General features: G+C 31.7%; 4 protein-coding genes and 1 pseudogene across 4 annotated transcripts; 1 reads left to right on the top strand and 4 right to left on the bottom strand.

The window, feature by feature from the left end:
* The first annotated feature begins 534 nt into the window (after positions 1-534).
* LOC113868839 (60S ribosomal protein L34-like) lies at positions 535-1,972 on the top strand. Its single transcript, XM_027504774.1, has 4 exons — positions 535-694; positions 861-940; positions 1,614-1,723; positions 1,817-1,972. Exons 1-4 carry the CDS (start codon positions 616-618, stop codon positions 1,908-1,910), a joined length of 363 nt encoding a protein of 120 aa, XP_027360575.1. The 5' UTR covers positions 535-615; the 3' UTR covers positions 1,911-1,972.
* A 213-nt stretch (positions 1,973-2,185) lies between these two features.
* On the bottom strand, positions 2,186-4,850 carry LOC113868838 (glutathione S-transferase U10-like). The gene is made up of 2 exons (XM_027504773.1): positions 4,527-4,850; positions 2,186-4,424 (listed from the first exon to the last, which is right to left on the bottom strand). Exons 1-2 carry the CDS (start codon positions 4,848-4,850, stop codon positions 4,059-4,061), a joined length of 690 nt encoding a protein of 229 aa, XP_027360574.1. The 3' UTR covers positions 2,186-4,058.
* Positions 4,851-5,876: 1,026 nt separating this feature from the next.
* Positions 5,877-8,724, bottom strand: LOC113870391 (annotated as a pseudogene).
* Positions 8,725-10,108: 1,384 nt separating this feature from the next.
* On the bottom strand, positions 10,109-15,423 carry LOC113870392 (TMV resistance protein N-like). The gene is made up of 5 exons (XM_027506985.1): positions 14,933-15,423; positions 12,568-13,666; positions 12,104-12,379; positions 11,181-11,996; positions 10,109-10,621 (listed from the first exon to the last, which is right to left on the bottom strand). The coding sequence occupies exons 1-5, from the start codon at positions 15,421-15,423 to the stop codon at positions 10,109-10,111; spliced, it is 3,195 nt and encodes a 1,064-aa protein (XP_027362786.1).
* A 2,860-nt stretch (positions 15,424-18,283) lies between these two features.
* On the bottom strand, positions 18,284-19,802 carry LOC113869812 (putative NAC domain-containing protein 94). The gene is made up of 3 exons (XM_027506297.1): positions 19,622-19,802; positions 19,172-19,473; positions 18,284-19,063 (listed from the first exon to the last, which is right to left on the bottom strand). Exons 1-3 carry the CDS (start codon positions 19,800-19,802, stop codon positions 18,284-18,286), a joined length of 1,263 nt encoding a protein of 420 aa, XP_027362098.1.
* Between the last annotated feature and the right edge of the window lie 4,190 nt (positions 19,803-23,992).

The following is a 23,992-nucleotide window of genomic DNA, read 5'->3' on the forward strand; positions in this document are numbered from 1 at the left end:
ATTTGAAGAAGAGAATTTTAAAAAAAGAGAGAGAGTAAAATTGATATTTTAAATAAATATATTTAAAATTAATATTTTTAAAAAAATAATAGATATAAATTAGAATATTAATAGTGTATTTATTATCATAAATAATATATAAATTTTTTAATTTAAAATTAAAAAATATACACTCTCCTTTCTTCCTCTCTAAAAATCTCCTTTTAAATATAACTGAAAGAAACGGTTAAAATTAATTTTACTCATATAAGCATTATTTGTTTAATTTATAATAAAGATACAAACTTATAATAAAATTGATATATTTGTGAGAATTAATTAATAATATTACAAATGTAAATTTTTACACTATTGTTAATGATTAAAGTTGATGATTATAAACGTTTTTTTTTTTCGCTCATTATTTTAATTTGGTCTTATTATTGATTGAAAATTTGCATGTTATGATACACGAGCAGCCATCGAACGGTGACGAATGAGTGAGTCTCTAGAGCCGTTAGATCTAGGTCTTCAAAACACTGTAATCACCTTTTTATACCTGCTTGCGGCGCTTGTACTGGCTCCTCTGAAAACCCTAGCAACGTACGTAGACGCGGACACAGAGCTCGATCGAAGATGGTGCAGCGTCTCACCTATCGCAAGCGCCATAGCTATGCCACAAAATCCAACCAGCATAGGGTTGTCAAAACCCCTGGTAATACCTCTCTTACTCTCACTCTAACGCGCTTTTGAATTCGCATTGTTCATACACGTGGCATATTCGTATTTGTTGTTCGGTTGTGATTCTGATCGAAGCGATTGCATTTCCAATCTTAAATCGATTTTGTTTGATTGTGTTCTGTGTTGTGGGAATAATGCAGGTGGGAAGCTCGTTTATCAGAGCACTAAGAAGAGGGCTAGTGGACCCAAGTGCCCCGTTACTGGCAAGAGAATTCAGGGGGTGCGTATTGCATTGCTCCTTCGAATTTTTCTTTTTAAATGTTTAGGGTTTTGTGGTTCTGCCATGTTTTGTTAGATTGTGTTTGCAGAAACAGTGTGCAGAAGTTTTTTTTTTTTTTTTTTTGCCATGTTTTTTTAGATGGTGTTGGTAGAGAGTGTTTTTCTCTTCCTTTTTTTTTAAATTTTTTCCGCCTCTATGATACTTTGCCTTGAATTAGCAATGATATTTGTTAAGTATGATACTAGATAATAGTTTGTGTGTATGATTGAGCTGCATGAGACTGGAAGACAAAGTTACAGAGCATTAATATTAGTGCATTTAGGTGAAGATGGCGATGCAAACTTTTGCGTCGTAGTTTGTGTTATGATTATCGTGTAAATTAACATGCTTTTTTTAGCTTCATGTCATGTGATAGGTATTGAATGTGGTTTCAGATGGATTTATGTTCATTCCTGCTTTAGTTGGATTTCAAATTGATTTGTGGTTGTTGAATGGCTTGTGGATCAGCCTTGGCTTGATTTGTGAGTGGGTGTGTATAAGCTCTTCACAGAATTTTTCGCACCAGATGATTTTGCTTTAGTTGAGACATAGTATGTTTCCTGTATTTGGATAAATTTGCATAATTGTTTCAACTTCTAAGGTTGTTGCTGTAATATATGCTTGATAATGGCAGATTCCACACTTAAGGCCTGCAGAATATAAGAGGTCAAGGTTACCTAGAAACCGAAGGACTGTTAACCGGGCATATGGTGGAGTCTTATCTGGAGGTGCTGTTCGGGAAAGGTCTGTTCTGGTCAACTTTTAACGGCTATATAGTGATAGTAACTTGTATAAATTGGTGGAGTAAATTGCATATACCTGATTCTGTTTCCACAGGATTATTCGGGCTTTCTTGGTTGAGGAGCAAAAGATTGTGAAGAAGGTCTTGAAGATCCAGAAGGCGAAGGAAAAGCAGGCCTTGAAGGGTTGAATTCAGACTACAAAATGAGACTCATCTTTTTGGAGGACGTTTAGGTTTGAGTGGTTATAGTAATATCACAAATTTTATTAGAGTTGTTCTTAAGTTAATTGTCCTTATTTGGCTTGTTTGAACTCTTTCTAGAGCAATTGTAAACTTTGTCGACAATTCCATTGTGATTCAGTTTTGTTTGTCACAGTTTTTCTATTGATGGGTTATTGGTATCATCTTGTTTCTATATATTATAATAGGACTTTGTAATTCCACTCCAACCGGAATGTCTCAATTCTGGTTACCATAATAGTGGCATTCTGCTATTAAAATGGTTTTTTTTTTTTTTTGGGGGAAAATTTCAATCTTTTTCTCCGTATTTTCAGCAGAACCTTCTCGACAATATTCCAAAACAGTAAAACTATATCAGTAACATTTTTCAGAAATCCTTGTTTTTTAAACTTCTTTTGTGAAGTTAGAACAGAAGATTATTTCTATTAGAAAGTTGAATAAAAAAGCAAACTTTGGATGATTTAATGTATTGTTTATATTCAACATGTGCCCAGAAAAGTGTTTAAAGCAAAATGTGCCGTTGGGGAAGGATCAAAAGGATGTTGTATGCATGCAACGAACAAATCACAAATGATCAAACAAGGATGGGAGCAATCATGTCTTCAATCTTAGCCGCTAAATTGGTTTGAGTTGGCAATGTTTCCTATATCAGGTTATGTTCCTTCAGGGCACGTTTACATTATTCATGTATGATATGCTTGTTGGGTTCAACAATTACCGCATGATTTCAAGGAGGGGTTCTATGACCACTATATTGTAGGTCTTGTTCAACGCTTTTGCAACTGGAGTGACAATTACCTACCACAATTTGCGCGGAGTCCTAACTTTTCGTAGTTGAAGAAGTGGACTTGCCCTTCATCGTTTTTCAAACAATTGAAGTCTCAAACTAGTTAAGTTTGCGTGGCGCAGCTGATCCATACATACATTTATGTAGAAGAAAAGGAGAACTCATAGCAGCAATAGCGTCTCTCAAAATAGTTGGGTTAAAATGGACTTGACACTGATAGAATCCACGTATTTGTGTAGCAGTGTATGCCCTGAAAATTAAGGGCTAGTGCCTCCCTGGTGTACCCTGATAAAAATGGAAGCACTGTATTGGGAGCGAACAAAAGGTTGGGCAAATTTGCCTTTTTGAGTGCTAACATGGGATTAAATAGATTCCTTTGAAGAGTAAACTTTGATTACTTCTGCTTTGTTTTTTGAGGTCATTGTCGTCCCCTTTGAATACACGAGGACAAGGATGTTGGCTTTCTGATGGTAGCCATTGCAATGATTCTTAATAAGGAGAGCAAAGTAGCAGTTCCCATGAATCACTGAAAGACTGCAAATATTCCCATCATAAATTTCTACCACAAATTTTTAAAATAACAAATTTTTTTCTACCTCTTTCCATCCCATCACCCATCTTATCTCTCAATTTCCCCCCTCTCTTCTTGTATCTCAAAGTTGTAATAAAGATTGTACATTTTTTTTTGGACAAATAACATTTCTCTATATAAATCTGCTTGAGCAACAATGAAGTCAGAGGAAAAACGAAGTCAAACTATTGCAAATTGCAATGCCTTGCGGCCATTTCCTTGCTGACAGCAGTGAGTTGACTTTTTCTAAAAAAACTATACATGTCCACAAATTGTCCATTTCTTATAAGACAAGATACCTTTTTTTTAGAGAAGAAAGCACATTTTATCTGTCTGTATTTCTGCAGTTATCTTAATGAAACTACACAATTCTATTTCCATCCAAAATTTTTAAAGGTTCCTGGTTGAAAAACATTATAAATATTCGATAAGAAATTGCAACTATGTACAATGTAAAATGACCTTTTTGTTTGCCTCAGATTGAATATCTCATGTGTTTCACGTTTCATAAAGCTTGTGAAATAAATCATGACCACCGTTTTTCATAGATTGCCATATAAACCAACCGGGCTGTCATATGGAACAAAAATAAAAGCAACCTTTTATTTGTAACCCAAGTAAAGCATGTTCTAATACACTGGCGTGAGAAAATTACATAGGAAACTACTGTTACACTTTATTTAGTAGCATAGCAAGAATTAAGAGTACATGCTTGGTGCTTCCAGTTCAAGTTCCAAGATCAAGCTATGGGCGAGGGAACAACAATGCTTTTGATCTTGGCCACCAACTTGTCATGAGGAGGCAGTGTCTCCTTCATCAGAGGATGTTCCTTCAGAGCATTCACCCACATGAAAAATGTTGGGTTCTTATTGGGTCCTATGACCTCTATATTACAGGCCTCATGATATGCTTTGTAGGTGCAACAACTTGAACCTACCACAATGTCAAGGAGTCCTAATGTTTCCTCATTAAAGAAATACAATTGCTCATGGAAATCTTCCTTGACCCCTTCTTCAAACACTCTAAGCATCTCATTCATATCTTCAATTGCTTTCTCTCTCGCTTCCCCATTTGATAAGAGGATGGAGTTTGTGCCCGGCATGATCTGAAGATTTGCAAAATTAATGTTGTTAATAGTTTATCAAAATGACCACTGGCACACACACAAATATAGAAAAGGAGAAAATAACTAATGACAATGATTTACTTTCTGATCGAAGTAGTTGGCCCAAAAACGGACTTTGGCCCTTTGATAGGGATCCTCTGGTAAAAGTTTGGGACTGTGGTTCCAAATGTCATCTATGTATTCAAGAATGACAAGTGACTCGCAAATTGACCTTCCTTTGTGCAAGAGTACTGGAACCTTTTTGTGGACAGGATTATGCTTTATGAGTAACTCACTTTTGTTTTTCAAATCTTCCTCCACATATTTATATGGTATACCCTTCAGTTTAAGGGCTAGTGCAACCCTGGTGCAGTAAGCGCTAGGCCAGGATCCCAGCAACACAACTTCTCTATTTTTCTCATCCATTGCTCAGGCTTTTTTGTTTATGGTTATTTTCTCTTAGTTTGTGGGTTTTTATGTAGATTTCAGTTACAGGATTTCTGTTATCATTTTAGTATTTTTTGTGTAGTCGGTAAAACATACGCATATAATCAAGAAAAGGGTAATATACAAAATAAGAATTATGGTTCTATTACTTGTTGGATAAGCCTTGGAATGGTTCAGATATTTGACTGCGCTTTCTTGGAAAGGAAGATTGATAGATAATGAAGCAAAATGCCACATGAAAGTGTCAAGTGTTATGATAGCAGTCAATTACCAAAGTTCTAGCATAATATAAGGTTTCTCAATTGTAATTTTTTTTTTTTTCTACCTCTCTTGAAGGTTAAAATTAAATCATTTTGGTGAATCTCAGCCCAGAGCAGAATTGGAATTGTAAGTTAAAATTAAAGATAATATGAAGTGTCATTGGGTCTTAAACTTGAATTGGAAATGGGTTTGGAAGTTAATGGCTCTTGAGAGGGTCAGAAATTTCATTTGGCTTATTTTGCATGGAACCTTCCCTGCTAACAAGCTTTGGCAGCATTATGGCTTTACAAATAATGCATCTTGCACTGGCTGTTCTTCTCCTGAGGAGGGTATCTTACATCCCTCATGAGGTCTGCCTTCGTTGGGGTATGTGTGCACAGCCATATTTCTTTTCAATTGCATCAGGTTCTCATGGTAACCTTATTGCACTTTGTCGTTGTATGATGCTGGTACAATAATCATACCTTCAATTCTTTAGAGATAAGGACTATGGAGTATGAATATTGGTTATTTGTGAATCGATTGTCTCTTGATTTGTTCCCTTTCATAATTGATGGCCAATTCCAGGTTAGTCACATAGTTACGGTGAGAAGTTTCCTGCATTGGTTACTGACTTCTTTTACTTCATGAGGTAAGAATTCCTACCCTTCATTTGTTTATTATTTTTTAGGGGGTAAGTGAGTTTTATGAGACGGATAAATGGTGTTGCTGCTATCATCTATGTTGAACTGTGATTTCCATCATCTAGACAATTATGTTTGGTGGCAGAACTGTGATTTCTTGAAGACTCTTGCATTCATTCAATGAAAGTTTTGTCAAGGAGAGACATGCACTGATGGATGATGGAAGGATAGTGATACTGCTATAATTAAGGGATAAATGTGTCATAGGGTGCAAGCAAGGAAGAAGTGTAGCTAGAAATTAGCATCCCTAACATTTGAAGACATTGTTTCTTGCTCTTGACCATTGCCACTTTGTATTTGTGCAAGCCCCTCACAAAAGTTGGCTTCCAAGCTCTCAACGTTTGGCAACGTAAAAATACTACGTGGTAGTTCAACTAGCCCATTGCATCTATCCAGAGTCAGGATTGTGAGCCCTACAAGATTTCCAATTGAAAAAGGCAAGTTACTTATGGCACTATCACTCAAACCAAGGTACCTAGGTCTTCCATCTTCCCTAAAATTTCTGGAAAACACATGAGACTTGCACAATTCCTAAGGGACATGGTATTAAGAGAAATCAAGTTCCTGCCACGAAGAAGGACCCTAAGACTAGCACAATGATTAAGGTTCAAATCTTCAAGTTTATCAAGAAATCCAATGGAATCATGAACTTCAACTAAATTTTTACAATTATCAAGATGCAGTTTCCTCAAATTTGGTGCTCCAGACATGTCAGTTACTTGTTTCAGTAACTGGCAACCACTTAGCTTCATTTCTGTCAGACTTGAATTTCTGCAAAATGCAAAAATAACAGTAACTACTTTATAAATTTTCAAATGGAGCTTATCAATATATTCATGACCAAATAAATATCTGATAGTTAGTAACTATAATACCATGCTCAGTTGATTCTTGAATGTAAAGCAACTCATAGACAAGTCCAATAAGGACAGTTTCTTTGGATCAAAATGAAGAGGCAGCGATGATTCAGATCCACACCATTTTAGCACTCTCAAACTTTTTGGTAGAGCACTAGGTCCTCTAGAAAAGCGAGCATTTTTCACCAGTATTTTAAGGTTTTCCATCTTCTTCAATGCATTTCCATCCCATTGCACTTCTTTTTCTTTGAGCAAGTGTAGCATGACGATTTCAGTTTTATAAGTTCCCTTTAAGCCCAAAGAACTAATTAAGATAAATTTTGCAACTTATAAAGCATATTATCTTAAATGAAATGTAGAGGGCTAACAATCAGGTATTCCCGTATGCATTTGTCTAAAATGGAAAAATCAAGGATCAAGGAGACAAGAAAGCCGTGCACATACCCTGTTCTCTTTGAAAACATGAAGATATCCTTAGAGCTCCATAATCTGCTGCGTTTACCGGGTCTTTGAGGGTGATTCTTGCCGCACAATTTCTCTACCCATATTCTCGATCAGATTATGCATTCTCACATGACATTGAACAATTTTTATCAAACATTTCTCAATCAACACTTGGATAACATAGTCCGAGGCAAAGCCACGACCACTATGTAGAATGTTTATGACATCACTTAGTTCATATCCTTTAAAGAAGCAAGCAATGTCTAAAAAAATTTCCTTCTCAAATTCCTTTAAGCCATCATAGCTCACTCTTAAGATTTCCTGAATATTTTCATGAGGAATTTTTTCATAAGCATCGAATGCTGACTTCCATTCCAACAATGTCCAGATAACTAGGATTAACTTGTTTTCTTCTGAAAGCATTCCAGATGACCAATTCAAGGGCTTCTTCATGATTTAATCCTTCTACTTTATAGATTCTCTCAACATCATAAACATGTAGCAAATGTATATCTCTAGTTGATATAATAATTCTGCTGACAGAACCAAACCAATCAAGTCCACCAGCAAGTACTTTCAATTGTTCCAATTTGTCAATATCATTCAAAATGAAAAGAATTTTCTTTTTACACAGCCTACTTTTAATTATTGGAATTCCTTTATTTACATTCCCTAACGTAATGTCCTTCTCCCCAACTACAGCAAAAAGAAGTGTCTCCTGAAGTTGTACCAGCCCATGCTTCGCAGAATTTTCCCTAATATCAGCAAGAAAAGAGAGACCTTCAAATTGATCAGCAATGAAATTGTACACTGCAAAAGCAAGTGTTGTTTTTCCAATTCCACATATTCCACAAATCCCTATACGATGTAGACTCCATTTGATTCAACATCAAGAAGTGACTTTACTTTCTGCATACGAGACTCTAACCCAACAGGATAACTAGCAACATATAAAGGGTTGCGATTGATCCTCTTAGAGACCTCTTGAGTGATCTTTCTAATGAATTCATATTCATACCTACCCAAGTGCAAAAATTTGAATGATGTCACTCACTGAAATTGTAATATTCTACAAAAAGAATTAAGTATATAATAGAAAATGAATGGTGATTTACATACCAGTGTTTGAAATGCCAACCAGATAGACTAGCTTATTCATGCAAAGCTAACCTCCACATCTTCAACTTGTCCTTGTCAACGATTTTCGCTTCATGCTCAACAAGTGCTTCAGCATAAGTCCCTTTCTGATGGCGAACATCAGATGGTTCAACTTGATAAAAAAACAGGCTAAACCAACCTGCCCTTGTGTTTTAAGCACTCCATGATCTTCACAAGTTCTTCTAAACAAAAACTAGAAAATGCATAGTTTTCTGATATCCCAACTCCAATTCTAGATTCCTGGATTGCCTTCATTAGAGCTGGTGTGATTTCTTCTCCTTTACCAAGTTCTTGATCATCCATGAAGGTCTTGATTCCTTTTTCACACAAAGCATTGTAAAGATTACCAGTAAAACCAGCGCGAGTATCCTCACCTCGAAAACTAAGGAAAACATCATGAGTCCATTCATAGGAAAAGGAAGAGGAGGACAAGGATGTTGGCTTTGTCATTGTAGCCATAGCAATGATTCTTGAGAAAGAGAGTTTTAGCAGTTCAAATGATTATTGATAATACGTGCAGGAATCTGCTTGAGCAAGCAACAATTGAGCCAGAAAAGAATAAAGTCAGCACAATTGTAATGCCTGAAGGTCATTTCCTTGTAGATACCAGGGAGTTGAAAAATTAGACATGTTCACAAGTTTTCTACTTATAATACTATTACAAGATCACATTTTTTAAGATGAGAAACCAAGTTGTAACGATTTTCTAAAGAATTGTGGGATGCATCAGAATTAGACACGAAGAAAACTCAAAAAGAAGAAAAAAAAAGACCATTTGCCTAGTATTTTTAAACAGGCAATGTATACATAAAGTATGATACTTAATCACGCACGCTATGTCATGAGATTAATCAACACAAGGGAAAGGATTCATTAGCCTCTGAAGTAAAAAGAACAAATTAATTGACAAAATATAGAAAAAATGTTGAGGAAAAGATGACAGAAAAGAGGAGCGAAGGGATATAATTTGGTAGGACTAGGCAAAAGGTGAAGCCTCGGAAATATTTTAACTTAAGAAAAAAAAAATTGTTTCACGATAAAAAATATTAAAAATAAAAATGGGATAAAAAATTTTAATCACTGAGAAATGCTTTTAGTACGAATACGAGTTGGTATTGCTTGTTTTGTTTGAAAATAAGTGATCTACGGCTTAATTGTTTTTAATCGTTATTAGTTGGTCTGTTTCTAAAGGTGTTTTAATTAATGTTAAATGTTTACAGGAAAAAAATCATCACATTAGATAACACGTTAAGATGGACGAGATTAAATTTTTTTAATCAATTTAGTACTTTAAAATGATAGTTCAAGTCCGGTCTTTACGGAATATTAACAATAAAAAAATATATTAATAATATTTTTTAGAAACATTAAAATTTAAAATATCAAATATTTATCCAACAAATTTAAAACAAAATATCGTTAAATTACTTAATTCAAAAAATTTAAAATAAATAATTCCAGTAGTATCAAATATTTAAAATAAATATTTTAACCAATTTCTCAATTATTGAAACTTTTTTAAAAAAGTTTTGTATCTTTAATTGCAACAGCTTTACTCTCATCATTATCATAATTTAGAATCAAGTACTGGTTATGTTAATTTAAAATAAATATTATACATTCATTAACTTCTGAAAGTAAAACATACAATAAAAGGCACTATGAGCTTCAAAAGTTTCATCCTCTCTTATCTTTAAAAATTATTTAAAAGAAGGATTGCCATGCCTTTGAAGAAAGCATGGTAGCTAGAGCTAATTAAATGTAACCAAATCTTGTCACATCTATACACAAAAGAAAAAAAAACTATAATGATTTTGCAAATTAAGTCAAAATATCACCGTTTTGAAAGTTTTCCAAGCCACAGTGCAATTGCAATTTTGTTCACAACCTTTCGCAACTTGAAACATTGATCCGTGTGTGTAAATCGAATATTTGGCATGCTTGTTTTTTGTTCCTGTACATGAACTCCCATCCATTTCATTTTTGTTTTACCTCCACCATCCACCAATGAAATCTCAGCATGATTCCATCCATTCTCAGTGTGTAGCTTTTCAAATTTACCACTGCCAAATTCAAGCCACAGATCAAACACAATTAAATGATTTGTCTGAAATAAACTTGTGGACCTAACTTGAACAATATTTGGGAACCGTTGACTACTGTTAATGATCAGGTCAAACTCATAATGAAGAAAACTACCCAAAGCTCCATTGATGCAAAGAGTAATTGCTGGGAATTTGTTACGAAACCAGAAAGACAAGGATTCTTTTCTGCTGCAATGATTGAACAATCTTTGAATTGTAGATCCTGGAAAACAAAAATATCTGACCCTTCTCCTGTCTAGTGCCTGTCAAACACATAATTATAAACTATGAATTAAAAAAATTGATTATGGGTTTTCTAACAACTCTTCTAAAAATCCAAAAGTATAACAACTTTTAATGCTTCTTATTTTTCTATCTTTATTTTCGGAAAGAGGCGAAAAAAAAAATGAAGAATTTGACTCCTCTTTCTTCTCCCGTTACTCTTTATAAACTATAACTATATTATATTCATACTATATTTTTCACAAAACAATTCTCTAAACTACTTTTATGGAATAAATTTTAAAAAATAAAAAATTAAGAACAAAATCAAGCAGAATCATGGAGACAATACTTTTAGGGCAAAATTAAAGTGTATTTACTTAAGTTTTTTTGTACTGGTATTTATTAAAATTAAAATTTTATTTTGATAAAAATTTTATACTTAATGTTATTACAAGTGATATTAAGATGAAATTCTAATTATAATTAAAAACTAACATTAAAAACACTTAAAGAATTGCTTTTAAATGTTATCTTATTTCTTTGCTTTGTTATTAGGTAAAAAACTATGGGAATCTTTAAAATATATGTATATGATACCTGAGCCAATAGCATTTCCTTGGACTGGGAAGTCAATGATGTGCAATTCACTGCTGAAAGATATTTTATATTTGGCGGCAAGGCTTTAATTTCTCGAAGCTGCTTGCATTCATCCAAATATAGTTTTGTCAAAGAGCGACAAGAATTGATGCAAGATGGAAGGACTGTGATATTGCTATTATTAAGGAACAAAAATGTGACAAGTGGTAAGCAAGGAAGAAGGGTAGCAAGAAATTCATCTGTCTCATAGCATATGCGATCTCTTCCAACTGAACAAAGAATGACATTCCTCGCATTTGAAGACATTGTTCCTTGATCTTGACCTTGGCCGTTCTTTATTTTTGCAAGCATAGTACAAGAGTTAGCTAGAAAAGTCTTCAACTTTGGCAACGTAAATATACTACTTGGTAGTTCAATTAGCCCTTTGCAGTCATCCACAGACAAAAATGTAAGCCCAACAAGATTTCCAATTGAAAAGGGCAATTTTCTTATAGTGCTACCACTCAAACAAAGGTAGTTGATTTTTACCATCTTTCCCAAAATTTCTGGAAAATTCTTGAGACTTACACAATACCCAAGAGACAAGGTTTTAAGAGAAGTTAAGTAGATGCCACGTGGAAGATTCTTGAGACTGCAACAATGAGTAAGATTCAAATCTACAAGTTTGTCAAGGAATCCAACAGAATCATGGACTACAACTAAATTCTTGCAAAAATCAAGATGCAATTTCTTCAAATTTGGTGCACCAGACATGTCGGGTACTTGTTTTAGTAGTAGGCAACCACTTAACTTCATTTCAGTCAAAGACTTAAATTTCTGCAAAGTGCAAACAATAACTATGAGTAATTATTTTATGATTCTTTCTAGTGGAGCATAAAAATATATATATTGACATAGTTAGCAACTATGGCACTAGTACATACCATGATTGCATGATTGTTCAACTTAATGGAACTCATGGGCAAGTCAAGTATGACAAGTTTCTTTGGATCAAAATTAGACGGTAGAGATGGTTCAGGATATTCTCGCCATTTTAGCACTCTTAAACTTTTTGGGAGATGATTAGGTCCTTTGCAGAAGCGGGCATTTTCTATGAGAAGTATTTTGAGATTTTCCATCTTCTTTAATGCATTGCCATCCCATCTCACTTTTTTATCTTTGAGCATGTGCAACATGATGATCTCAGTTTTATCAGATCCCTTTAAGAAAATAATAATAATAAATTAATAATATAAGTTCCTAACTATACAGCAATAATTTATCTAATCACCAATAAAATTTGTGAACAAAAAGTTGAAATGCAGAGGGTATAAGAATCATGTCTTCCACTATGTATATCTAAAAACAAAATGTCAAGGGCCAACAAACAAACTATATATACCAATACCTTGTTCTCTTTGAAAATATGAACAATATCTTTAGAGAACCATAATCTACTACGTTCACATGGCTTTGATGGTGATTCTAGCCGTACAAGTTCTCTACCCATATCCTCAATCAAGTCATGCATTCTCACACGATGTTGATCAATTTTTATGAGACATTTATCAATCAACACTTGGATTCCATACTCGGGGGCAAAGCCACGACCACCGCGTATTATGTTTATGACATCATTTAGGTAGTACCCTTTAAAGAAGCAAGCCATGTCTAAAAAAGTTTCCTTCTCAAATTCCTTTAAGCCATCGTAACTTACTCTTAGGATTTCAAAAATATTTTTATGAGGAATTTTTTCATAAGAATCTAGTGCAGACTTCCATTCCAACTTTGTTTTGCCGTATAAGTCAGAACCTATTATTTCCAAAGACAATGGAAGGCCATTAGAATAAAGTATTACTTTCTTTAAAATGTCCAAATAACTAGACTTAACTTGATTTCTTTTAAAAGCATTCCAACTAAACAATTCAAGGGCTTCTTCATGATTCAATCCTTCAACTTCATAGGTTCTTTTAACACCATAAACATGTAGCAAATGCTTGTCCCTTGTTGTGATAATAATTTTGCTTCCAGAACCAAACCAATCAAGTCCACCAGCAAGTGCTTTTAATTGCTCCAATTTGTCAACATCATCCAAAATCAAAAGAATTTTCCTTTTAACGAGCCTCCTTTTGACTATTGGAATTCCTTTATTTACGTTCCCCAACTTAATGTCTTCTTCTCCAACTAAATCAGAAAGAAGTGTTTCTTGGAGTTGTACCAACCCATACTTAATTGAATCTTTTCTAATATCAGCAAGAAAACAAAGACTTTCAAATTGATCAGCAATTAAATTATATACTGCACATGCAAGTGTTGTTTTACCAATACCACCAATTCCATAAATCCCTATCACATGAACCCCGTCATTTGATTCAACATCTAGGAGTGAGTTTACTTTTTGCACTCGAGACTCTAACCCTACTGGATAATTAGCAACATATAAAGGGATGCGATTGATCTTTTTAGACACCCCTTCAATGATCTTCCCAATAAATTCATATTCATACCTGCTCCAAAGCAAATTTAGGTTTAAATCAAATCAATTGAATCAAATAATGTCAAATTTCACTCAAGAAGTCTAAAATATATCAATTACTAAATGTTGTATTTATTAATTTAACTATATATGATAAAGAAAAAATAAGTATATTTAGTGATCTAATTTTAATTAATTTTTTGCATTGGGGTTCAATTTAATTTCTAACGTTGTGTTGTGTAACAATTTCATGCTTTCTGCCTATTTTATTTATCGCATATTGACAGAAAAAATAAAGTTAATAGATGAAACAAAGATAGAGTACGCAATTAAAATAATAATAGTAAAAAGATAGAAGACCATAAAAGAAAATAATAAAAGAATAATTGTGTGATCAAATAAACATATGCAAATAATTAAGATATTTGTAAGACGTTTAATACTCGGCCAATCTAGGTTTAAATATCTAATATGTAGATAAAATTAATGAAGGAAAAATTATGAGTTATATAAAATATAAATAATGATCGATATTTCAGAAAAACTATCAAAGACTAATTAGAAAATAAGTTTATGGTTTAAAAAGAAGTATAAATATTTCTAATAAAAGGGAATAACATTAGTAAAGAGAATATGAAGTTCAGAGGTAAAAAGATGTAAAATTAATACATAAAATTGGTCTCATGTTTTTGTCTATTATAATGTAAATTAAATTGTTTACTTGCTTAAATATGTAAAGAAATATGGACGATGAATGCAAATTTAATAGGGAATATGCAAATGTTTTTGTATATCAAAATGAAAGCAATTAATGTTTTACTTTAACTCCGCTTTTTGGTTATTTTATTCGATATATATACATTTTTTTATTATATTCAATTTTGCGCTCTATTAACTTTGTTGTTTGAATTTACTCTTTTAACTTTGCACCGTTAAATAAGCTTATCCTTTCATCTATAAAAACAAAAAGGATAAACTTTGTCAAACATTAAAAAGTCAAAGAGTCAAAGAAATACAACAAAGTAAAAAAAAACCAAAATAAAAATAAAATAAAATAAGGTTTCAAGATTAATAAACCAATTTTATCAAAATTAAAGAAAAGATACAAATTGATCTAACCATCACTTCAAAAATTAACAAAAATGTAATAATATACTCATTTCATAATTTTTAACTCGCTCTCTCCGCTAAAATATTCATGTAAAAGTTATTATTTAATTTTATATTTTATCTTACTCATTAACTCTTGATTAACGTGAGCAAACTAAGGTAATATTGAAAGTGGTGAATTACTAACCCATGTTGGAAATGCCAACCGGAGAGATTAGCTGCTTTATGCAAAGCAAACCTCCATCTTTTCACCTTATCCTTATCATTCACTTTTATTTCATGCTTTGCCAATGCTTCACCATAACTCCCTTTTTGGTGGCGCACATGAGATGGATCCACTTGATAAAAAACTGGCCATACCAATCTACCCTTACGTTTTAAGCACTCCATAATTTTCGCAAGTTCTTCTAAACAAAAAGTAGAAGATGCATAATTTTTTGAAAATACCACAATTGCAATCCTAGATTTTTGGATTGCCTTCATTAAAGCTGCTGTGATCTCTTCACCTTTCTTAAGCTCATGATCATCTAAGAAGGTGTTAATTCCTTTTGCACACAAAGCATTATAAAGGCTTCCAGTGAATCCCATTCGAGTATCCTCACCTCGAAAACTAATGAAAACATCATAAACCCATTGATGAGTAAAGGAAGAGGAGGAGGAGGATGTTGTCTTTATCATGGTAGCCATACAGAAGATAAAGATTGTTGAGTAGTGTAGTAGTACTATCAGTGAGCGATAGGAAGAAACCTCATAATGAAGATTAATATAATGAGTACGAGTGAAGAGAAATGGGGGTAAATGTGAGATTTTCTTTTAATTTTCAACAGTCAAGTAGATAAAGACAGAAAAAGATTGAAAGAGACAGAAATAAGAAATTTTTCAATCATCAAAAACGACTGATAAATTGTTATATAGGAAGGTTTCTTCTATCACGTACAACATAATAAAAATTTATATTTAATAATTTTATACTAAAAATTAAAATTTAATATATTAATACTACCAAATGTTATAAATATTAATAAAAATAAAAAAATAATCTTATAATGCAAGTCTAAAAACTCTTAGATCTAATTTAAATATTTTATTTAATTTAAATTTAACGACTAGTAAAATAATAAATTATAATTTATTAAATTTAAGTTAAATAAAATAATTAAATTAAGTATAAAAATTTTTAAAATTATACCAGTATAAGAAGATCATGTCCTATAAAGATATATTATTTAAAAAATTTTATTACGTATAATAATGTAAAAAAAAAACTTTATTATTTTGTTTTATGATATTAAAAAAAAAGTTTCTTACTGCTTCTGATCTGGAGTCGAAAATTGTTTCATTCTACTGCACACATATCATTAGTAACTTAAGGTGAAATATAATAATTAATTTAATTTTAACTTATATGTTAATTTTCATAAGTGAAATACGAATAGTATAAAGTTTATTAACTAAACTGATCCTATATATGATTGATTGAAAGATGTTCCTTGTAAAAGAGGTTTTTGTTAATGTTGGCTCTTTTTCCTCATGACATGAATTGTGAGTTAAGTAAGAAAATAACAATTCAGATTATAAAAGAGAAGATAATGTAATTTAATACTTTCAGAAGATAAATATGTAATTTACTATGAATTGTGTAACTGTTACATACAGTTGACAGTGCAAGATATTTAGTCTTGTCAAGATTTATCAAGTCATAGATTCCAAAAATATCAATTTCTTACATAACTTTTGTTAGTTGTAAAGGGCAGTAGTCAAATAATAACTTGCGGGGAACAAAAAGTTTAGTATCTATAATTTTCACCATGAGATATTAAATTAGAGAGGTCAAATTTTCATAATTAAAGATTATATTTTAAAAGTTAAATTTTAATTAAAAAATTAAATAATCAATACATAAGTTCACGTAATATAATTAAAATATCATTTTAATTTTATTTTTTTTTAAGAGTACTCCTTATATAAGAATTAAGACTCTCAATTTATGTGCAGTAAGCCTGCTTTGTGTACCGTGGATTAATTTATAAGCCTCTTGTCTGAGGTTGGCCCTTACGACCAATGATGTTGATTTTTGGTTTTGCCTTGCAATTTATTTGGGCTTGCAATTTGTTTTCTTTGTCTTTGGGCTTGTAATTTGTTTTCTTTCTCTTCATCTACTTTTTATTTATTTATTCTGCATAATTCTTCTTTTCCTACACACAATGCCTCCTGAATTGAGGATCTTGGAGGATTGATACTATCCTTTTTCTTTTTTTGGCTATTTTCATTTTTTTATCATTTTTAGAATTTAATTTTCAGAACCTATAAAATTATTTTTGAAAATTAAATTCTAAAATAAATTTATAATTTATTTTTGGAATTTATTTTCTGAAAATAAGTTTAACTAGAAATCAAATTTAAAAATTTATTTATAAATCACTTTTGCAATTTGATTTTCAAAAATGATTTCATACATTTTAAAAAATTGAAGTGATTAATAAATAGCTTCCAGAATTTAATTTCTATAATATATTAAATACAGTTTCAAAATTTAAATTTCAACAAACTTTTAAACAAATGGTGTAACTAATAAAAATGAGTAATGAAAAAAAAGTTTCCAAAATTTGGTGGATCCTCATGTGACACTGAATCTCCACCTTCAATGCTTTTACAAGAGGAAAATAATTCAATTAATTCATGTTAACATATACTTTTCTCTAAACAATTTTTGAACGTAAAGAAAGTTTTTTTTTTTCCTGTTTTTAGTCCTCTATGAAAAATATACGAGATTTTTTCTGCTTTTGTAATTTAAAATATAATTTTTTTATTTTACCTTAATTTTATTTACTAAAGGCCTGTTTTCTGTTTTCTTTTTTCCTGTACTCTAACAATTCGACTGTCCATGTAACTGCTATGAATTTTTTATGTACAAAAAAGAACCAGACATTAGACACATATATAAGCAAGTCATGAAAATTACTATTACTATGTACGATTAGTCACAAAAATGTACTAACTCAGTATAGTTGGGCTAGTGATGAAGAGTTTTAGTAGATTCAATAGTACGATGTGCCAGTTTTGAAAGATTCTTAATCATAAGTCAATAAATATTTACATCATGTTCACTAAGCATCTTAGAGTATAGTAAGTAATTAGATATTCGCACGTTGATAGTGCACATAATACTTAATTAAAGTGGCACATTAGGGTCATCATGTGTACATGTCAGGAATTTGAGATCTGCTTGTCTCTGCTTGGTAATTGGTATTTGGCCTTATTTACTTAAACTCTTTTCATTCTTGTTTTAAAACTCCCGTATTGCCGTCAAATTTCTATTCCAAAGACACATTTTCTATGAAACTATTCCATAGACATTTGAGTTCACATATTGCCTCAAGTTACAAAAAGTTACACAGTAGTAATAAAAAAAATACTTCATGCTAATGTAAATTGAACATAAATCTAAGCTAAAAAGTCAGACTGAGGAGTACCTATCACTAGAAGCTAGAAAATAAACCTAATTTGTATAAAATATAATAAAATAAAATAAAATGGACTAAGTATAGCACTTGGTTGTGGAATAACTAGAGGGCACATCACAAGGACAAGATGAAGTATCCCAAAGCATATTTGACTTCCATGCATCACCAACATTGAAAGGCATACTACTGAATGGAAACCCAATGGATCGTACTGTTTCCAACTCTTGGTCATCAACAAGAGGCACATTCACATTAGGAACCTTTACCATTGCATTATTATCATATTGGTTGCCAACTGTGGCTTGCATATCACGTAGAAATGGTATTGAATAGCCACTATAGTGCTCTTGCAACCCACCAAAGATTGTGGTTGTTCCCTCTGAACTCTTGTTAAAATCTCCAAGCATAGAGGATGACATATTCAACAACATGGCAGAAACATCCATTGTAGATTTGGCATTATTTGTATTAGATGTTTCAAGTGGAGATGAGAATAACAAGCTAGTGCTAAGGTCTCCATTTGAAATTGGTGGTAAGTGATCAAAGGCTTTTGTGTAAAGCAAAGGGTTAATAATGGATTTATATGAGGCAACATCTAAAGGACAAAGAGTACTACAACTACTACTATTAGTGGTTAAGTGTTGAGTATCGTTGTTGTTAGTAAAGAACTGGCTGGCTAGGCTAGTTTTCTTTGTCAAAGGCATGTTGGTTGAACAAAACTGGGTGCTGTCTTGAATTTTGGTTAGCATATCAGAGGTTCTTGTTTCAGGTATGGATGAGACCCAAGAGTGAGACAAAGCTCTTTGAGCTGTAGAACTGGTTTTCTTGAATATCCTGCAGATAGCCCAAGATTCCTGCAGTTTCAAAAACAAGTTAAAATTGATATTCACAACCATAAGCACTTGAAAAGTGCTACCTAAATTTGGTAAGAAACAAAAGTTTGTATAAGTTTTGTTACTTACATTAGCAGGAATGGTCTTGTCAATGTACTTCTTTGGGGAAAGTGAGTCTGTGACAGAAGGTAGCCTGAACTCGTGCATCATCCAATCAGTTTTGACTCCTTTGGCAGCTCTGCCTTTGTAAAATACAAGGGATTTCTTCAGCCCAATACACTTGGAACCTTCTGAGGAATAGATAGGCCTATCAGTTCCTGTAGCTTTCCAAAAGCCAGCTCCAGTTACCCTATTAGGCCTTGCACTGTTTCTGTATTTTCTGTCCCTGGGACAGTAGAAATACCACTCTTTTTCTCCTGTAGTGGCCAACTCTACACACATTAGAATCATAAAAATGGTTAGATCACACATACCATTAGATGCCTTAAGCATAAGAAAAAGGTTCTTAAATATATACATATAGCTGACTAAGTTGATCAATATATATAAGAGGTTATATATACATGAACCAAGACTTACTTGGAAGATCCCAAGGGTCATATTTATAGATATCAAGCTGTTTGATGAGCTCAATAGTCAAAGGGCGTTGCTGAATCTTCCTCTTCAGGTAAAACCCAACAAGCTCCTCATCAGTTGGATGAAACCTGAACCCTGGTAGCATAACTTCATCAAGTTTCTCAGCATCATTTCTCTCTTCCATATCTCAACCTATTTTTTTCTTCTAAAAGTATATGACCCTTTTCAAAATGGGAAAGGAGAAAGATCCTTTGTTGTGTCTCCTCTGGAAAGAAACAAAAACACACAACTAGAAAGTGGAAGCTGCTTTCAAATATATGGTCTAAGAAGTTTTGAAGAACAACGACAACCCTAAAAAAAAGTAGTGCATGAAGTCCAAATGATGAGAAGTGTTGAAAGACAAAGAAGAGGAAAGTGAGAACGAAGTGTACTTAATTTGAAGGCATTATATGCTTCCTGAAAGGGGTCTGCCTCCGAAGGTTCAGCCGTCATTTCTGGTGACTTTCAAAAGAGTTTGTGTTTTGCGAGGATAGCTTAGGTTTGGTTCATGAAAACAAGCAAATTAAGGGCAAAGCTCTTAAAAGAGAACGATTACCGAGAAAGAAATTAAAGCCATGAACCATTTAAGTCAATACATTACATAATACTCCTTAAAAAACTAAATTGTACTATTATTTTTACGTTTTCTTAAACATGCTCTAAAATTTAAGTTAGAGTTAAAATAGTATAGATATAGTGAAAATAATGATTAATTGACTTCAAATAATAATTATTTCAAATATCATTAGAAATAAGAGAGGTTAGTAATGTAAGAAGAGATTACTTTTGATAATATAATGAAATAAATTAGAAAATGTGAAGCTTACATAAAGATAAAATGTACTTTGCCCTTTCTTACTTGTATCTTAAAGGTTTTTTTTTCCTGAGATTATGACCTTAATGTGTAAACTGCCAAATTTGAAGCTTCCGGGGATCACAATCTTATATAGTTAATTACCCTTTAAACACACATTAATGTCATGAAAGTTTTGGTGGATCCGCTACAAGCCAAGACATTAGATCAAAGTTCCAAGTAATTAATGATATTTATATAATATAGTGTTTGAAACTTTGAAATATCATTTGGAAACGTGGACCTGAACCAGATTCCGAAAAAATTTATAATTCAACAGCAAATTCCAGTCAGACCCACTAAGGATTATATTATTGAAGGTTTCTCAGAATCCGAAAATCCTGTTTCTATTCCATTCCCAGAGCTTCTATTCCACTGATTTTGCCAGGTTGAATCAGTTAAATAATAATAATTATTATTATTGACAAATATCAAATAACAACAAGCGAGCGTGTGATCAAAGTCTAATGTGGTTGAGGGGACCGCTTTGCTCTTATAGGAACATTATATTAAATTATTAATCTTAACTAAAACCATTTGTTTATGACTACCAACGTATCTAACATCAGAGTTAGCTATAAACCTTAACTGCAACATGTGCTTCACCGATATTTGACCTTGTTTCTTTGATATTTCTTCACAGGATGGAATTAATATTTAAATTACTTTGTTTTAGGGAAAAAAAAATTAAAACAAAGTAATTTGGTAGTTGTTTTAAGTGAACTTTTTTTAAAAATATGAGTAAACAATTATGTGTGTGTACTTAGTTTTCACATTTAATCATCTATATAGTATCAATAGGAGTCTTCCAAATTCACCACACTGTTACATGATATTTTAAAATATTTATAAAGTTGCTTGACTGGAACTAGTATTTTATGCATCGCATAATGTTTTGATTTTAATATAATCTGTTTATAAAAAATAGGAAAATATATTAACATACTTTTAATGACTAATTTTAAAAATTCAAAAGTAGTATGATTTTATTTTAAAAAGTAAGTATTTGTTATATTAAAAATATTAGTGTAATAATATTTTTAATAAAAAAATATGAGTTTAATCATGGTGTAGCATGATCAATCGTGAATGAATTCGAGTAGTCATGTTGCGGGGTTGGTGGCCAGGCGATAGAACTTGTGAAAGGCAAATCCTCTATTTTTGTGGACTTTGGGAATACGAAGTATGGGATTTCTCAATTTCTTGCTTTAGTAAAACCAAATAGGTTTCAGCAATAATGGAACTCAAAAAAAGGTCTCAAAAATTCATAAAGACCCCACACTTTTTAATGCTATAAAAATGCCAATAAGTGTATTTTAAGGATATCAATTTGTAAAAATTAAAACTACAAATTTGAAAATAAAATAAGTTGTCAAAGTTCAAAAAGTTGATAAAAATAACTTACATGTATTTCACTCAAAAAGTTATATTTATTTATTAATGCTTTAGAAAAAAACAGTAATTAAAAGACCCATAATAGTGTATCTAGATTTTGTCCAAAGTTGGACACCTTTTAGTTTTGCCAAATACTATGTCTTTGGGGTGGAAGGCAAGTGCCGTACCACTAATTAATGAAAAAATTGATTGAGTCAAATGGCAAACTTGGGACTCCAAATTCAGTGAAGGTCCCCAAAATCTAGCCCTCGGTTGGAACCATTTTTGTCTGTTCCTTGACCTAGGGTTTGCTTCCCAAGCGTGCAACCAAAGTTTAAACCTGAGTCAAACTCTTAAAACCCTAACATCAATGCCTCTTTCTACGTGTAACCCACCGCCAACCCTCTCAATAAGGGGCAAAAGTCCAATTACTAAAGTTTCATTAAAAACAGCAGCAAATTAATGCCAACAAGAAGTTGCCTCATGGCCATGATCACTTGTTGCCTCACTTTAAAATGCTTCAGAAATAGATGCACCTTAGAGCAATTAATTTGTTTGCCTTGTGTTTCATCACGTTCACCATATAACTTCACTCAAATTTTGAATTATTAATGGACTATCACATTTAAAACCAAAGAATACAGAAACGCTTTATTTGGCAACAAAGAGAAAATGACAAGAAAGAAAATAGAGGAAACAAAAAGGACTACAGAAAGAAAAGGCATTCTGTATAGCATTGTTCAATTAAATAAAAAGAACATAATAATATCTTAAGTCATATATCCCCTTTACATAAACGGATATTCATTCTCTAAAATCATTGAAAGAAGAATATATTATTATATAACAAATTAATTTTGCGTGTATTTGATTTTATGTTCAATTTCTCACGTTGATGTAAAATCTACCTTTTATAGCATTCAAGTGAGCATATATGTTTCCTATACATCTAACGCAATATGAATTTTCAACTTCGATAGAATTGATTATTCAAAGATTTGATCATATTTTCACCCCCAATCAAAATTAAGTTGTTCATATAAATGAAGTATGCCTTTCACTTTAGAGGGAAAAAGGTTTAACATAGAACTTAAAATATTCTCTTTTCTCTCCGCTTCCAAATGGAAGATTTCTTTCAATTTTTTATCAATACATTTTTTACCATTTTAAACAGAATGAAAGAGATAGGTAATGAGGCCAATGCTTTTAAAAACACTCAAATTTCATCCATAAAATTCAAACATTGTATAAAAATCTTTAAAATAAATAATTTGTTAATTTTTTTTTAACTTTATGTGCATCAAAATATTATTCAATCAATAGCTTAGTATCATTTTTGCAACTTACTAACATATAAATATCAGAATAAATTTTATCCTTTTAAATAACAATATATTTTTTCATATACACATTATGAAGAATTGAATCCTAATCGTGATATAACGTAGTTAATTATCTACCTAGTTTGCTGATGTTTGTTAATAACATGAGTTTTATATAAGTGAGAAAAATAACAACTACCATCACAAGAATTAAGAAACTTGTTTCTTTTATTTATTGATTTTTATTGTGTTTCAAGGTACACGTTAGAAAAACGTGTTTATTTATTATATTTACTTAAAAATTAAATTTTTATTATCATCATGTTACACATTCCTAAATTATTACTATCAAATTTATAAAATTTAAGTGTGGCTCATTTAAATAATTAAGTCTAACAAACTTGAGTTAATATGTTTAACAAAATAAACAAATTTAAATTAACATTTAATAAATTGACCTAAAATAATTTATAAATAATTCAACTCATTTATACACGTATTCATGAGAGCAAGGGAGTTCAAGAAATCTATTTACTGTATTTATTATTTATCGACCAAAAATAAATAGTGAAAAAATAAGAACAATTTTGTAAAACAGTATAAAAAATATAAATAATTTAGATGGAACTTTATAAAAAAGACTATGATAAAAAAATTTAAAAGTGTTTATAAAAGAAAATAACGGGAGTATCTACTTTTTTGCATGGGAAATGAAAATATTTTTTTTACTATTATCTAATTCTGTATTAATACTACATTCAATATCTTTTCTTCTTTTTTTTGTTG

This window comes from Abrus precatorius, unplaced genomic scaffold, assembly GCF_003935025.1.
Source record: "Abrus precatorius isolate BTA unplaced genomic scaffold, Abrus_2018 Scaffold6, whole genome shotgun sequence".
NCBI classification, from domain to species: domain Eukaryota; kingdom Viridiplantae; phylum Streptophyta; class Magnoliopsida; order Fabales; family Fabaceae; genus Abrus; species Abrus precatorius.

Excerpts from the sequence above, each read along its gene's own strand:
- LOC113869812 (XM_027506297.1), bottom strand. The coding sequence starts at position 19,802 with ATGGAAGAGAGAAATGATGCTGAGAAACTTGATGAAGTTATGCTACCA. Across the intron at positions 19,474-19,621 it reads TGACCCTTGGGATCTTCCAA|AGTTGGCCACTACAGGAGAA; the intron begins GTAAGTCTTGGT and ends TAATGTGTGTAG. Across the intron at positions 19,064-19,171 it reads ACAAGACCATTCCTGCTAAT|GAATCTTGGGCTATCTGCAG; the intron begins GTAAGTAACAAA and ends TTGAAACTGCAG.
- LOC113870392 (XM_027506985.1), bottom strand. The coding sequence starts at position 15,423 with ATGATAAAGACAACATCCTCCTCCTCCTCTTCCTTTACTCATCAATGG. Across the intron at positions 12,380-12,567 it reads ATATTTTCAAAGAGAACAAG|GGATCTGATAAAACTGAGAT; the intron begins GTATTGGTATAT and ends ATTTTCTTAAAG. Across the intron at positions 11,997-12,103 it reads TGAACAATCATGCAATCATG|AAATTTAAGTCTTTGACTGA; the intron begins GTATGTACTAGT and ends TGCACTTTGCAG.
- LOC113868838 (XM_027504773.1), bottom strand. The coding sequence starts at position 4,850 with ATGGATGAGAAAAATAGAGAAGTTGTGTTGCTGGGATCCTGGCCTAGC. Across the intron at positions 4,425-4,526 it reads CCAACTACTTCGATCAGAAA|ATCATGCCGGGCACAAACTC; the intron begins GTAAATCATTGT and ends GCAAATCTTCAG.
- LOC113868839 (XM_027504774.1), top strand. The coding sequence starts at position 616 with ATGGTGCAGCGTCTCACCTATCGCAAGCGCCATAGCTATGCCACAAAA. Across the intron at positions 941-1,613 it reads CTGGCAAGAGAATTCAGGGG|ATTCCACACTTAAGGCCTGC; the intron begins GTGCGTATTGCA and ends TGATAATGGCAG. Across the intron at positions 1,724-1,816 it reads GGAGGTGCTGTTCGGGAAAG|GATTATTCGGGCTTTCTTGG; the intron begins GTCTGTTCTGGT and ends CTGTTTCCACAG.